At 41.5% G+C, this 15,132-nt stretch overlaps 1 protein-coding gene across 11 annotated transcripts in view; it reads left to right on the forward strand.

Moving 5' to 3' along the window:
- ADAMTSL1 (ADAMTS like 1) overlaps window positions 1-15,132 on the forward strand; it is an 815,531-nt gene that overhangs the window by 767,122 nt on the left and 33,277 nt on the right. For all 11 annotated transcript variants that reach the window (XR_009763308.1, XM_061630623.1, XM_061630637.1 and 8 more), the window contains one exon: window positions 4,317-4,445. Coding sequence is in view for 10 of the 11 variants with exons in the window: in XM_061630623.1 (XP_061486607.1) it covers window positions 4,317-4,445 (129 nt within the window). In the remaining variant the exon portion in view is untranslated. The remainder of the gene's footprint in view (window positions 1-4,316; window positions 4,446-15,132) is intronic.

The raw sequence follows: 15,132 nt of genomic DNA on the forward strand, positions 1-15,132 counted from the left end.
CTGCAGAGCTCAGTGATCGACTGGGTATATAAGGGATAAGACAATCTTTCAAGTATCCTGGTCCCAAACTGTATAGGGCTTTGTACACCAAAACTAGAACCTTGAACTTGACCCTGTAGCTAATGGGCAGCCATTAGCTATGGCTAATGGTTATTAGTTAAACTATGGTTTAGTGAAGGGATAAGGAACCTTTTCTAGCTCAGGGGCTGTACCCTTTCTAAGTAACCTTCTGGGGTCACATGTCAGGGGAGAGCAGAAGCAACAGCAACATCGGGCAGAGGAGCACATGTAATTTTTACCTTTGTTATAGTAGACAGGTTTCTACACACAAAGACTCCTCTCTGTCCTCCATCCAGGCATACAAGAACCATTATCAGAATTCAAGGACAAATTTCAGCCAAATGGAAACACTCGAGGATACAAAGCAGGGTCGGTAAAGGGGGTAGCTTGAGGAGAGTCCCAAGGACCAGGCAGAGAGGCTTGGAGGGCTGCATTGAGCCTCCACATCTGAGGTTCCCCAGCCCTGTTTTAGGGTTATGTCTAAATGCAGCCATTTTTATTTTATTTTTGTTTCATACCTACTTTTGGAGTATTTCTAATGAAAATCAGTGCAGATGTGTGTGTCTCCTTAAAAAGTTATGCAATAAGGAGAATATAGGGTTTCTTTTGTTTTAAAAACCCTTCACTGTAATATAAAACACCAGAATAACTCATGGAGTTCTCCTGTCAACAATGGAATGATATCTAAAAATGGATTTAACATGGAGTTTTAAAGCTTAGCATTTTGTGGCACAGCATAACAATCCAGTCCGTAAACAGCCTTTATAGTCTATTATGTTCCTGATGGGCAAGTTCCAAAGGTTATAACTATAGAATACTGTTTTGGAGGAAGGCTTCTTCATTCAAGTTACCATTTTCATCAAAGTCAGCTTATGGAGACTAATCAATCACTGTCTACAAAAACAAAAAAGTATATGAAATTGATAGATTGTGTTTGGTTCTTCAGTAACCAGCAGTTGCTTTTCCAATAAAATAGTTCATGTCTTGATTTCATTTTTTCACGCAAACAAATTAGCAAATGCAAATCTTGTGGGTCAAATTTTATTGAGGTAATGCTACTTTCCGGGAGGCTCTGAATAGCCTCATCTGTCAAGCAGGAGTTGAAGGTGCCCAGTCACCCAGCATCTGGGAATCTGGATACCATGCTCTACAGATAAGATAATGAAAGTGTATTTAAAAAAAACAAACCACACATTTTCTGGAGGCTGGAACTTTTCTTTGGAGGAAGTGGGTAAGCTTTGTTCATTCTAAATGAAATGCTCCATCTCTTTGATTGATTTAGCACATGAGGGCCCAGAGAGAAAATGTGGTTCCATTTTTGGAGTAGTTTGCTACTTTTTATAGGCTGAGCAGCTGACAGATAATTAATCTAATGAAGAGATCATTTAAAAAAAACACCAGGGAAATTAAAAGGCCAATTACCATTTGAGTTCTCTTTCCTCCTCTGTGATTTAGGAGCACCCAGTAAAGCATCAGAACTTTGTGAACTTTTTGTGACTGTACTGAACATGTTTGCAGGCAGATATTCCTTTACATTGACCTCTAAGGGATACTAGGGTGCAGCCCACAAAATGCCACTGAAGTAAACAGAAGCTGTCCAACAACAGTGCTTGGTGAGCTACTCCCAAAACGTGAATTAATGCATTACCGATTCTACATGACTACATTTATGCTGTCATAACAGTTTATAGTTTTTAATTAGTGGCAGTGGAATTTGAGGAGTGGGGGAAGACAGGAACAAAACCAGATTTCCACACTTTTAGTTGATTCCCCCAACTAAAGCACCCATCATTCTTCCTCCTCCTGCTCCCTCTGAACTTCCACCCACCCTTTCCTAGACAGTTCTTTTCCTCTTACTGCCATTGTAGATTTATAGCTGGATTAATTCAAAGGTATTATAGGCTGCTGTCTTGGGCTCGAGCCCATGGAATCACACAACAATATCCATTTTGTCTTCTACTGGCCCATGAGCAATCCTACTTCTGGAACATAAGTGTGCAGCCAGCCAGCATTCAGAAACTCTCTCACTCATTAAGACATAATATATCTCAACCAGCAAAGCTTTTGACAAAGTGCTCCATGGTATTCTGATTAGCAAGCTAGCTAAAAGTGGACTGGATGGAACAACTATCACGTGGATCCACAGTTGGCTACAGAATCATACTCAAAGAGTGCTTATCAATGGTTCCTTCTCAAACTGGGGGGAGGTAACAAGCACGTATCGCAGGGCTTGGTCCTGGGACCAGTGCTCTTCAACATTTTTATTAATGACTTGGATGAGGAGGTGCAGGAAATGCTTATCAGATTTGCAAATGATACAAAATTGGGAGGGATAGCTAATACCTTGGAAGGCAGAAAAGAAATTCAAAGGGATCTTGATAGGCTGGAGCATTGTGCTGAAAACAACAGAATGAAATTTAACAGGGATAAGTGCAAAATTCTACACCTAGGGGAAAGAAACCAAAGATACAGTTATAAGATGGGGAATACTTGGCTCAGCAATACTACATGTGAGAAGGATCTTGGGATTGTTGTTGATCACAAGCTGAATATGAGCCAACAGTGTGATGTGGCTGCAAAAAAGGCAACTGCTATTTTAGGCTGCATTAACAGAAGTATAGTTTCCAAATCACATGAAGTATTAGTTCCCCTCTATTCTACACTGGTTAGGTCTCATCTTGAGTACTGCATCCGTTTCTGGACACCACACTTTAAGAAGGATGCAGACAAACTGGAATGGGGTCAGAGGAGGGCAACGAGGATGATCAGGGGACTAGAAACAAAGTCCTATGAGGAGAAACTGAAAGAACTGGGCATATTTAGCCTTGAGAAAGAAGACTGATATGATAGCACTCTTCAAGTACTTGAAAGGTTGCCACATAGAGGAGGGCCAGGATCTCTTCCTGATCATCCCAGAGTGCAGGGATAATGGGCTTAAGTTACAGGAAGCCAGATTTCAACTGAACATCAGGAAAAACTTTCTATTTGAGCGGTATGACAATGGAACCAATTCCCTAGGGAGGTGGTGGGCTCTCCACCACTGGAGGCCTTCAAGAGGCAGCTGGACATCTGGTATGCTTTAATTTGATTCCTACATTGAGCAGTGGGTTGCCCTCGATGGCCTTATAGGCCCCTTCCAACTCTATGATTCTATGATTTGTGATTCTACTTTCAGAAATGGGCTGGTCCCAATACCAGAAGATAACGTAAGTTAGATGGAGGCTCACTAGGGGTGGTGTTTCTAGGTTTTTATATTAACTCTTCAAGGCAAGAGCCAACTTCAGCTTCTAGGGCCACACCTTAGAGACATCCAAATAAAGACACAAGGAGAATGTAACTTAACATTATGGAATAAGCTGTGAATGTGTGTACAGATGTCCCATTGGTGCACACTTGAGACATCAGGATAATGACTGCAGTCAAGCAAATATCGTTCTCAGTCTCATTCTCAGTCATTGATGCAACTGGTTTCTGTTTCTCTAGTTATGATTCCAATATAATGTACTCTCCTGTTTGAGAGAATTTTTGAAATTTTTGAGTCTTAGAGAACAGAGGCCTTGATAGGATTTGACATGCAAATGAGCAGTTATCATACTCTAGTTTACACACTGACACATTGTTTTCAATCTTATATGAGCTGTCAACATTCTTGGAGTATTTCCCACCCTCAAAGGCTACTAGTTTCATTGTATTTCACTTTAGTTTGTCCTTTGTTGTCCCAGCAATTATCTCCATGCATTATTTCTCCAAATAGTGTGTTTTGAATTGTTTCCAAATTAATGCTACATTTGCACACCAGCATCCATGTCACTTTGATGGGGCATAGGGAGGGGGAGGGAAGGGATGAGATGAAATTTGGAACTAGATGAGGTTGTGCAAGATCAGAAACAACCACCTCCATCCCTCCAAAGAAGGAAGGGTCAAGTATGAATAAGTTAACTTGTACAAAGCAAGTTAAAACATTTTAAGGGAGGAAAAAAATGGAAAGAAGAGGGCTGCAGACGTTACCAGGAAGAAAGATATAATGAAATATTTGTCCTGACTAAGCAATTAAAAGTTGTAACTCTTTAATAAAGTACTAACTTTTATGGAGTGGGGACAGGAAATGGAGTCCTAATGAAGGGCTGTCAGGGACAACTATAAGACAAAGTACAGACTGTGGACGTTCCTTGTACTGTTTTCAGGAGGAGGAGCTGTGCCCAACTTTTGTTTCCTCCTTTATCTGTTTTATAATCTTCAGTGCCTTGTGCTTACAGGGAAACCATTGATAAAGACATCAAGAGCCACCCTCATCAACAAGGACTTGCCTGCTGTCACTGTTGATATCGGAAGCACAGTGAAAACAATCCCAGGAGCAAATGTGACTCTCAGCTGCCAAGTTGCAGGTGAGAGGATTTCTGCCTTCAGTGTCTTTCCTCCTCCACCTTCTTTGGCTTAGCCGCCTCCGCTCCATGCCCTCCATTTGCCGCTATCTCTTGTTCCTGCTTCAGCCGTCCCTCTGACTTTCTTCGCCTGACTGCCTCTGCTCCCACTCTTGGCTTCTCCATCTCTCGTCTGTTTATTTAGCCTCTTTTCCCCATCTCTTTCTATTGTCATGCCTGCTTCATCCTCTCCCATGCTCCTGTCTAGTCATTTGAGTTTAAGAGCATGAGGCAGCTCAGTAAAGTACTTTGCTGGGTTATATCTCTGCATTTGTCATTCCCTGTTCCTTCCTGTTCCCCTTTCCGCCATGCAATTGCAGTATTTCTGGGTTTTCAGGGAATGGGTTGTTCATTACACTAATGTGTTTTGTTGTTGTTTTAAAGATTTTTTACACTCCTGCAAATTGCAGGATTCACCCAAGCATGCAGGTAAATCCTTCCTGTTGCTCAGTGGCCCTGTTTGGCTCAAAGCCACCAGCACACTGGGGCTGAGTTCAGCATTAGAAGGAACGATGTAGTACATAGTGACTGTAATTTGGAAAATTCACTCAAATCTCCTTGCTGAGCATGGATGGCAAAGGACCACAACCTCTGTAGTTATGTACCCAGCAGTCGGAAAATCCTGCCTGTACTTGTGGTACTTGCTTACTGGAACACAGCCAGTGTATGTAGATTAATTGGATAACAAACAGCAAGTGTACACAACATCCATTCCCATTCATGAGTAAAGAAGAAAAACTGGCAAGTCAGTGAGTGGAAGAAAATGACTAGGACACTTCATTATCCTCTGGAAAAAAGATTGGTCCTTAAGGGCTCAGTAGCCACTTCGCAGTGGTCACACCTAGCCATAACATTTTGTGGGCACCTTTTGGGTAAAGAAGGAAAAGACATTTAAGTGCCAAGCTGGACATGCTGCACTTTCATGCAGCACACTCCTTAAAAAGAAATGTGCCTTTAATTACTGTAATCAAATGGGCTGTTTGGCCTGGGACAGATGTAGACTTGAAATAGCCTGTGGGTTAAGCTGAGCAGTGTCCAGCATATCACCAGCGAGGGAAGGTTCAGGCCACTAAGACTCTTATAGCTGGAAAGGATCATTTAGTCCAGGAGTGGACAACTCATGGCCCCAGGGCTGCACATAGCCTAATTGGCCTAATTTCATGTGGGTGACAAATACGGATGTCTGAAGGCAGCAATTTCCATTCCAACCTATATTCATCACAATCAGTGCTGTTTCCGTTCTGCTGCAGTTCAGTTTCTGCAAAATACTATTATTTGACTCACTGTCTGCTATTTAACTTAAGTGACTTAAGTTATGTAACTCACGTAACTGGTTAGATATTAATTTCAATGTAAATGAAATGTGTAAACAATGAAAAAAGTAATTACATATCATTTGTGAACTTTAAAAAAACACAGCAGCAATAACAAAAACTGATAATATTTCCTTGATCAATTTCCATTCCTGACCACAGGTGAACACGTGAATTGCAGCAATTTTTGCTTCTTTTTCTATTTTTTTCAGAATTCTCCAGCATCCCTAGTGGCAAGGAAGCAAAAAAAAAAAAACAGGCAGAAAGGGGGTGGCAGAGAAACAGAGATTGAGATGGCAGAAAGTGAGAGTGAAAAGGATTGTTGTGCCCACTTTTGGCTCTGGGATTGCTCACTACAGCATGTGGCCCCTAACAGATTCCTCCTAAGGGAATGTGGTCCTCTGTGGAAAAAGAATTTCCCATCTCTGCTGTAATGCAACTCTCTCTTACAAAACAAGATAAATTTATGATTGACGCTGAGAGCCAATCATTCATTATATTGCTGGCTGTCTTGCACACCTCACTGTTCACACAAGTGGCCTGTACACATGAGCAGTGTAAAGTTGCAAGGGAGAGTACATGGGAAGATCACAAGTCTGGACTCCTTTGGGAGGAAGGACAGTGTTGAAGAGTCACAAATTAAAGGTCCTCAGTCAGTTTTCTTTCATCAAAAGGAAAACTGTGAATTCTCATTCTTAGAGTCATCCTGGAAAGTTTATTATTGCACACAAGCAAATTCCTGGTGTTTGCATTTTAATTGCCTCCTCCTGCAATCTCTCAAGTTGCGGGATATTATCCTCATAACCTTATGTGGCTCTAAAGACTCCAACCTCCCAAATTCCTCACCTCCTTTGGCGTTACCTCCACATGCTCTTGCTCTCTCGCTCTCTCTTTTTTGCACTCCGGCTTTTTGCTCACACCCACTAAAGCTGCTCACACCCACCCAGCAGCCTCTAGCCCTCCTTTTATGCTGGCCCTTTCTGGCTCGCCCAATTTTGCAGATGCAGCTGCTCCAGCTTCCTCACAGGAGGGATACAAGTTTAATAAAATTAAATAAAATACCAATCTCTCTGAAGTGGGGGAGGGACTACTGCAAAAAGTGGAAATCCTTGGTCACAGGACCTGAACTACAGTCATCTTCTTGCAATGAGATGTGCACAAGCACTGGCAACCGTGATGCCATGCAAAAGTTGGGACTGAGAAGTGTGTTCCTTTTTGACAAAATTAATATAAGCTGAAGCAAGTCTTGATCTTTACAAGGTTGTGGTTAAATGTTTCTTCATCATTTCTGCTTTGTGTGGCCAAGGGTCCTCTGCCTACAAGCTCCTGCCTTTTAATTTGCCCTCCTATCCTCCTCACCTGCCTTATGAGGAACAAATAGTAGATGTGGCTGTTGTACATTGTTACCTGAAAATTCAGCAAGGCACAAGTGGTGCTATCCAGTTGGAATGGATATCCTGTTGGTGTGTGTTATAATGCATTGAGGTGGGATCCCAGGTAGTTACTGCTCTCTTTGGGATTAACAAAGAAAATGACAGTATTGTTCTTCCTTGCACAGAGCACTTGCAGACTAAAGGCTCTAATCCTCTACCTTTTTCAAGCCACAGTCCTTTGCAACCATATTGATTTCCAAGAATCAAGGGGAAACTAGATGACATTCTCAAAGCACCTGCAAGGCCACCTGCAGTGCTGAACTCTGGTGCATAGAAAACAAACGAAATGTGCACACGGTGTGTACTTGGGTTCCCCCCCCTTTCCTTTCAACATGTGATTTTCCTTAGGAATGCTACTTATTTAGTTGGCATTACAGTTTAAAAATAAGCAGAGTTTTGCTTTTGTTTGTCTACCTTAAACGATCCTCTCCTGTCCTTTTAAACTTATGGGGAAATCCTCATTGCCTCCTGAGCACCTGCCCCTCTTTCCACCAACCAGAGTAGAAACAAACCACACTAGACTGAGATTGGAGGAAAGCAACAGTACCATCCTGTACCTGTTTACTCAGAATTAAATTGTATTGATTTCAAAAAGAGGCTTACTCTCAAGTAAGTGAATATAGGATTGCAGCCTCAGTGATTCATAATGGCCCTATACTCAAGACCAAATTCCTCATGAATTTTGTCATGGATGCTTGCAACAGAGATAAGTCTGAACCAACCAACCACAAAGTTATTCAAAAGACTATATCTCCATCTGCTCTAAAAGTCTGCTAAATTCATTGTGATGGCTGAAAACAGCTGGACTAAAGTGTGTAGGATGGAGGGGGAGCGAGGGGCGGGATGCATGCTCCCAGCAGTGAGACTGATGAACGCTGCACACATGTTGGAATGAGAAAAGTGCTCAGGCACAAGAGACTCTGGCTTTCAACAAGCCTTTTAAGTAGGTACCTTGTCTGCATCTGGATTAGAATTGTTTTTAAAGATGTTTTGTTTTAAAGATATTTTTAGCATTTTATCATTTGTTTGCCACCCTGGGCTCCGTTTGGGAGGAAGGGCAAGATAGAAAAGTAATTAATAAAAACAACAGACTTTGGCATGAAACTACCTGAGGCTTGAAACAAACACAAGGTTAAACGCAATACAATGACCTGGCAATGAGGAGAAAGGACCCTGCAAGCAAGCAGTTGTCAGTGAAGACACATTAAATTGCATCCATACAGTCAACATCATCTTGTGCTTAGTCCCTGTGTCTCTTTTGCTAAGAAAGGGTTATCAAAAGAGCCTTTTGTTAACGAGGAGTTCAGATAATGCATTCAAAACCTGGGATCACAGGGCCAGCCAGCCTATGTTCACGGGGCCATGAGGGCTTGATGTGCCCCCCTCCAGTGATGCACGTAGCAACCTCATATCTTACCATCCATGTTGGGCTCTTCCTCATGCACAGATGGTGGGAGTGTTACCAGTGTGCCCAGTGGTGATGGCAACCGGTGTGGCCACCAGGCATGCCCCTCTCTCCCCCCTGCCCCGCGGTTAATACTTGAGGCCTCTTCGTGTGAACACCTTATTGTCTTTTGTCTTTGCATGAGCAGCTGAGGTACACCATAAGGAGAGGCCTAATTCAAAGTGTTTATTGCTGTTCATGCTAGAGGCAAGAGTTGAAGAGCTCGTTTGATTCACAAGAATCAGGTATTGCTTGTCCCTACAGCCTTTCCTGAATTCGAAAGCCAGCCTTCCCCAACCTGGTGCCCTCCATGTGTTGTTGGACTTCAACTCCCATCAGCCCCAGCCAGCATGGCCAATGATCAGGGATGAGGGGCGATGGAGTCCAACATCTGGAGGGCATCAGGTTGGGGAAGGCTGGTCTAAGCTGATATGAGAGAATGGCTTGGATACATATAATTCAGTTCCACTCCTCAGATGACGGTTGCAATCCTAACCCCGCTTACCTAAGACTATGCCCTGTTGAATTCAGCAGGGCCTATTTGTGAGTAGACATGTTTAGAATTGTGCTACATACTCTGGACACTGCCTCAAACGGGAGCCTGATGAGGATCCAAGTGTAAGCTGTTCTGAACTCCAGAGCAATGGTTTCCAACCTTTTATGAGTATGGGACCCCAGATGCTGTTGTAATTTTAGTTTCTGCTAATTGAAAATATATATATAATGAAGCATTAAATAATGTCACTTTTATTCATCACAAAAACAAATATGACGGTGATGATATTTATTACCTGCCCTTCACCAGAAGGTCCCAGGGCAGGTTATAGCAATATAAACAACTTTTAACAAATTTTGAAGGAAATGAAAAGAAGGAGATAAAAGTAAACTACCCATAGTGGTTATTAGAGCCTGGTTGATGCCAGGGCATTTGGACTCTGGTTTTAAGTGTTCCACCTATATACAATGATGCCTCCTCTTCAGTACTCGGCTCAGGAAGCTCCATAGGACAGTAATAATATGTCTAATGGACAGAAGGTCAACAGGTAAAGCTTTCCCCATAATTGTATTTCCATACTAGAAAAGGCTTGATTTAATTTCTGCCTCCCAAACAGCTGTTAAAGACACAAGAGCCCTGCTCACCCCCAGTGCAATCCTAAATCATGCAAAGAACTCAAGTTAAGAGTAAAAATAACAACATTTGGGCAACTTAACATATTTTAAAATATTTTTAAAATATATTTAAAATAGGGTTGCCAGGCTCAGGGCCTGAGAATGATTCTGTATCTTTAAGAAAAGAGAAAATTCAGCCAAGTGCAGGTTGTGGTTGCCAGGCCCAGCCTCCAAGAGGTCTTCTGCATCTTTAAAAGTTGTGCAGGGGGAAGGGAGAATTTCACCTTGTAGTTTTTCCCATTACAATGTTGCAAGAAAACCTGCACGTGGCTGAATTTTCTCTTCTCTTAAAGATACAGAATCATTCTCAGGCCCTGAGCCTGGCAGCCCTAATTTAAAATGAACATATACAACTGTATTAAAAAAATACTCAAAGCCTTGATAAACAATAACAAAAATACACTGAATATGTGCAGTTCCATGTTTTCAAAACTTTCTTTACCCATCATTTTTTGCCTCACTGACTGCCTTGGGTCAGCCACTAACTCTCAGCCTAACCTCCCGCGTATGGCTGTTGCTCCACTGAATTCTATAGGATTTACTTCTGAGTAGACCTGGATAGGATTGCAGCCTGTCCTTGTATTATAATTTTTTCCTTCCTTTCACCAGAATGATGCGTCTTTGTACTATAAAGCCCCATGTCCCCCCCAAAAAACTAGTACAGCTTCAAAACATCAAAATAATTTTAGTGTGGTCTGATAACCGCAGTTTGATTTACCTGGGAGTAAGCTTCCATTAGATATGAAGATACTTCTGAGTAGACATGTATACATTGTACTGTAAGTTAACTATATGGTGAATTTTTCATGAGTGCCCAGGTGTACATGCATGGGGGATGCTCAGGGTCTCTATCCCATTACTTTTTTGGTAGGCAGCCTCCTTCCAGGGTTCCTATGTCTCTGCAGCCAGAGCTAATCAGCTCGATCAATCTTTCCTCACTGCCACTGACAAAAGAGAGGGAGGAGAGGGTCTGGAGCTTAAATAAGCCCAGGTGGTCCCTTCTCGCTGCACTCATTTGAGTGCTGTACTGCTCAGCTCTCAGTGTGGCGGGAACTGACAGCGCCAGCTGGAAGGAAAGGGAGGCAGAAGCGGCTGCACGCTCCATTGGTAGTACACAGACCAGCCACTGATTATTTTTTTAAATCAATAAATAATTCTTCTCTTGGCTCTTTGCGACCCTCCAGGGGGTCCTGACCCCCAAATTTGGAACCACCACTTTAGAGGAAGAACAAGCATAAATAATAGTGGGGTAGAACAATGACTGGGAAATATTTTGCTACTTGATGAGCAATATAGCCCACCAACGATAAGTGCTTAAAGTAAAAAAAAAATTACTTCTACAGGTGCCTTTTTAATGAAAGGCTTAGAGGTCCACGCATGCTTTCGTCAGACAGTAGCCCCATGTTCCAGCTGGGTATATGGCCCTTAAACTTCCTTTTAATCAGCTCTCTCTTTCTGATATGAAGGGTTAAACATAGTGATATCCCACGATGAGCATTCCATGGCTTCTTATTAACCATTCACTTTCTCTCACTGTTTAAAGTCTTCTTCCTTTTATAACCTTGTTGCTGTTGTTGTTATGTACCTTCAAGTCGATTACGACTTATGGTGACCCTATGAATCAGCGACCTCCAAGAGCATCTGTCATGAACCACCCTGCTCAGATCTTGTAAGTTCAGGTCTGTGGCTTCCTTGATGGAATCAAGCCATCTCTTGTTTGGCCTTCCTCTTTTTCTACTTCCTTCTGTTTTTCCCAGCATTATTGTCTTTTCTAGTGAATCATGTCTTCTCATGATGTGCCCAAAGGATGATAACCTCAGTTTCATCATTTTAGCTTCTAGTGATAGTTCTGGTTTAATTTGTTCTACTCAATTATTTGTCTTTTTCGTTTTCCATGGTATGTGCAAAGCTCTCCTCCAACACCACATTTCAAATGAGTTGATTTTTCTCTTACCTGCTTTTTTCACTGTCCAACTTTCACATCCATACATAGAGATTGGAAATACCATGGTCTGAATGATCCTGACTTTAGTGTTCAGTGATACATCTTTGCATTTGAGGACCTTTTCTAGTTCTCTCATAGCTGCCCTCCCCAGTCCTAGCCTTCTTCTGATTCCTTAACTATTGTCTCCATTTTGGTAAATGACTGTGCCGAGGTATTGATAATCCTTGACAAGTTCAATGTTGTCGTTGTCAACTTTAAAGTTACATAAATCTTCTGTTGTCATTACTTTAGTCTTTTTGACATTCAGCTGTAGTCCTGCTTTTGTGCTTTCCTCTTAAACTTTCCTCAGCATTCATTTCAAATCATTCCTGGTTTCTGCTAGTAGTATGGTATCGTCTGCATATCTTAAAATATTGATATTTCTCCCTCCAGTTTTCACATCTCCTTCATCTTGGTCCAATCCCGCTTTCCGTATGGTATGTTCTGCGTATAGATTAAACAAGTAGGGTGATAAAATACACCCATCTCACACCCTTTTCAATGGGGAACCAATCTGTTTCTCCATACTCTGTCCTTACAGTAGGCTCTTGTCCAGAGTATAGGTTGCGCATCAGGACAATCAGATGCTGTGGCACCCCCATTTCTTTTAAGGCACTCCATAGTTTTTCATGATCTACGCAATAAAAGGTTTTGCTGTAATCTATAAACCACAGAGTGATTTTCTGCTGAAATTCCTTGGTCCGTTCCATTATCCAACGTATGTTTGCAATATGATCTCTGGTGCCTCTTCCCTTTCTAAATCCACCTTGGACGTCTGGCATTTCTCGCTCCATATATGATAAGAGCCTTTGTAGAATCTTGAGCATTACATGACTTGTATGGGATAATAAGGCAATAGTTTGATAATTACTGCATTCCCTGGGATCCCCTTTCTTTGGAATTGGGATGTATATTGGATGCTTCCAGTCTGTGGGCTATTGATTTGTTTTCCATATTTGTTGACAATTTTTTTTCAAAATTTGGACAGATTCAGTCTCAGTAGCTTGTATCAACTCTATTGGTATGCCATCTGTTCCTGGTGATTTGTTTCTTTCTAGTATTTTAAGAGCAGCTTTCACCTCTTTCCATGGAATGCTACAGGTGACAAATGCATAATAAAATAAAACACAGAACTGAGATTAAAGAAATGCTCTTGCTCCCCCTACTGCCATTGCCGTGGAATAGTAGCTCTGTTGGCATCTGCATCTGTGTCTTGTATTGCTGAAGTTCTTGCCAAATCACCATGATCTTGGTTTCATTGCCCGTTTCTTTGGAATAAGGTTCACATGAGAAGGATTCTGGAAAGCTTAGTGGCTGCTCACTGCCATGGCTTCTTTCTTTTCACTCCTTTTCTTTCCCATGATGTTTGCCCCATGCAGGTGGGACATTTGGTTTTGATTCTTTTCTTTTTACCTTGAAACGGGGGAGATAAGGGGATAGCTCTTTTGTACAGGTAATCAAAGTTAGAAAAGTACTGAACTACATACTGTTCTGTACCAAATGCAGCTGCAGATTGTAGCAGCAACACTTTGTATCAAAATCTTGAAGCCCTTAGTTTTATCCAGATAAATTCCCCTTTGATGTTTTTGAAACCTTGGATCAGAGTCATGATTTTAGGATTTGGTTTCACATGATCTGGCAGCAGCCAACTACAAAAAAAGAAATGTGAACATAAGTGATGTGATCTTTATTCATCACCTGAAAAATGTACAGCTGTAGGGACTGAGATGTCTATTACAGAATAGGGAATGTGTCTGAATGAGGGTAGCATTGGACTGAAGTATTGGATAATTGTCCGTTCCTGCCTGAGCTCTGTCTGGTCTTGGAGAAGATGATATAAATGTCCACTTGATTCTGCCCCTCCATTAAAGCATCATGTGAAAACCTTACTGCTTCCTCTGATACTGAACTTGGGGTGGCTGTGCCAATAGCTTTGAATGCAAAATGGCTCTACTGAGAAGCAAAAGGGAGGTATCTGTCTGCTGGGATATACCCTAATGTTTGCAAAAGTTAAAAAAGCAGGGTGAAAACCAAGAAGAAGAAAGAACAATAAAAACCAAGAAGCCCCCACCCACCAAAAAACCAAGGAAAATTGAAGAAAGAACTTTACATGTATGTGCTCATGCAGGGGAGGAGAGAGAGAAAAAGAGAAAAAAATGAGGAGCCAAACTACCTGCACAATAACACAAGCCATATTTTAACCACTGAGGAAGAATGACTACACTGGCTCTTGCCAGAGGTGGAGAAGGGACAGTGGAAGAGGGAAGGAGATTGACTGATGTGTGAGGAAGAAAAAAGAGCACATCAGAGTAGGGATGGGGGAGAAATTCATTTCAGTTTGTGTTTAAAGATGCACCTACCAAAGCGATACAAGAACCAAAACACAGCCATCCTTAAAACTTCGCATTCTCTGAATTTTGCAGTGCAGTTCTCCAGTCAGGTAATGTGTACAAAAATGCATGTACTGGGGTAAACTGCCTACAAAAGTGCATATATTAATGAAAATAACATTAACATGCATTCTTTTAGGGAAAATTGATTTGCAAAAATGTACATTTCAGCCAAAAGTGCATAGAAACGTGTATTTTGAAGACACGTATTAAAATGGTGATGGATTTTCATGACTTTTTTTAAAAAATTGCAAACTGATGTGCAAATGTGGAGAACTAGACTTAAGACTGAAAAAATGAGAAATACATTCCTAGAGGAATATGGCTCAAAACTTCGTACCTTCAGTAATGCATGGGCACTTTGGGAGAGGGCAAACACCTGAACTATGCAAGGAAATTCCACTTTATGCTTCCCTACTCCCTTGGGGATGGGGTGGTAAATTGAGCATTTTAACTATTTGTATAAAACTCTCAGAGCCTTTGTAATGGAGCCGCATACAAATAAAAATAAATATCATTTTTTAAATTTTCAGGTGCTTCTAGAAAACGGGAGGGGTGTAGCTCAGTGGGAAAGCACATGCTTTGCATGTGAAAGATTCGATCCTCAGCAGCTCTGGTAGGGCTGGGAATTGACTCCAGTCTGCACCCCTAGAGAGCTACTGCTAGTCATTGTAGACAGTGCTGAGCTAGATGAACCAATGATCTAACTCGGTATAAGGGAGTTTCCTGTGTTGCTATATCAACGTAGCAGTCAGTCTGAATTATTGTATGCACTCTACATGTGAGCTATCCTTGAAGAAGGCCAGTTTAACTAACTGATATTGATATGTTTTAATGATTTGTTTGTTTAATAATGAAAATTAAAATGTTATAGTGTCCATATTGTCAAAATGCATTATTTATTTGGATTGTTATTT

Source organism: Rhineura floridana, chromosome 1 (assembly GCF_030035675.1).
Source record: "Rhineura floridana isolate rRhiFlo1 chromosome 1, rRhiFlo1.hap2, whole genome shotgun sequence".
NCBI lineage: Eukaryota > Metazoa > Chordata > Lepidosauria > Squamata > Rhineuridae > Rhineura > Rhineura floridana.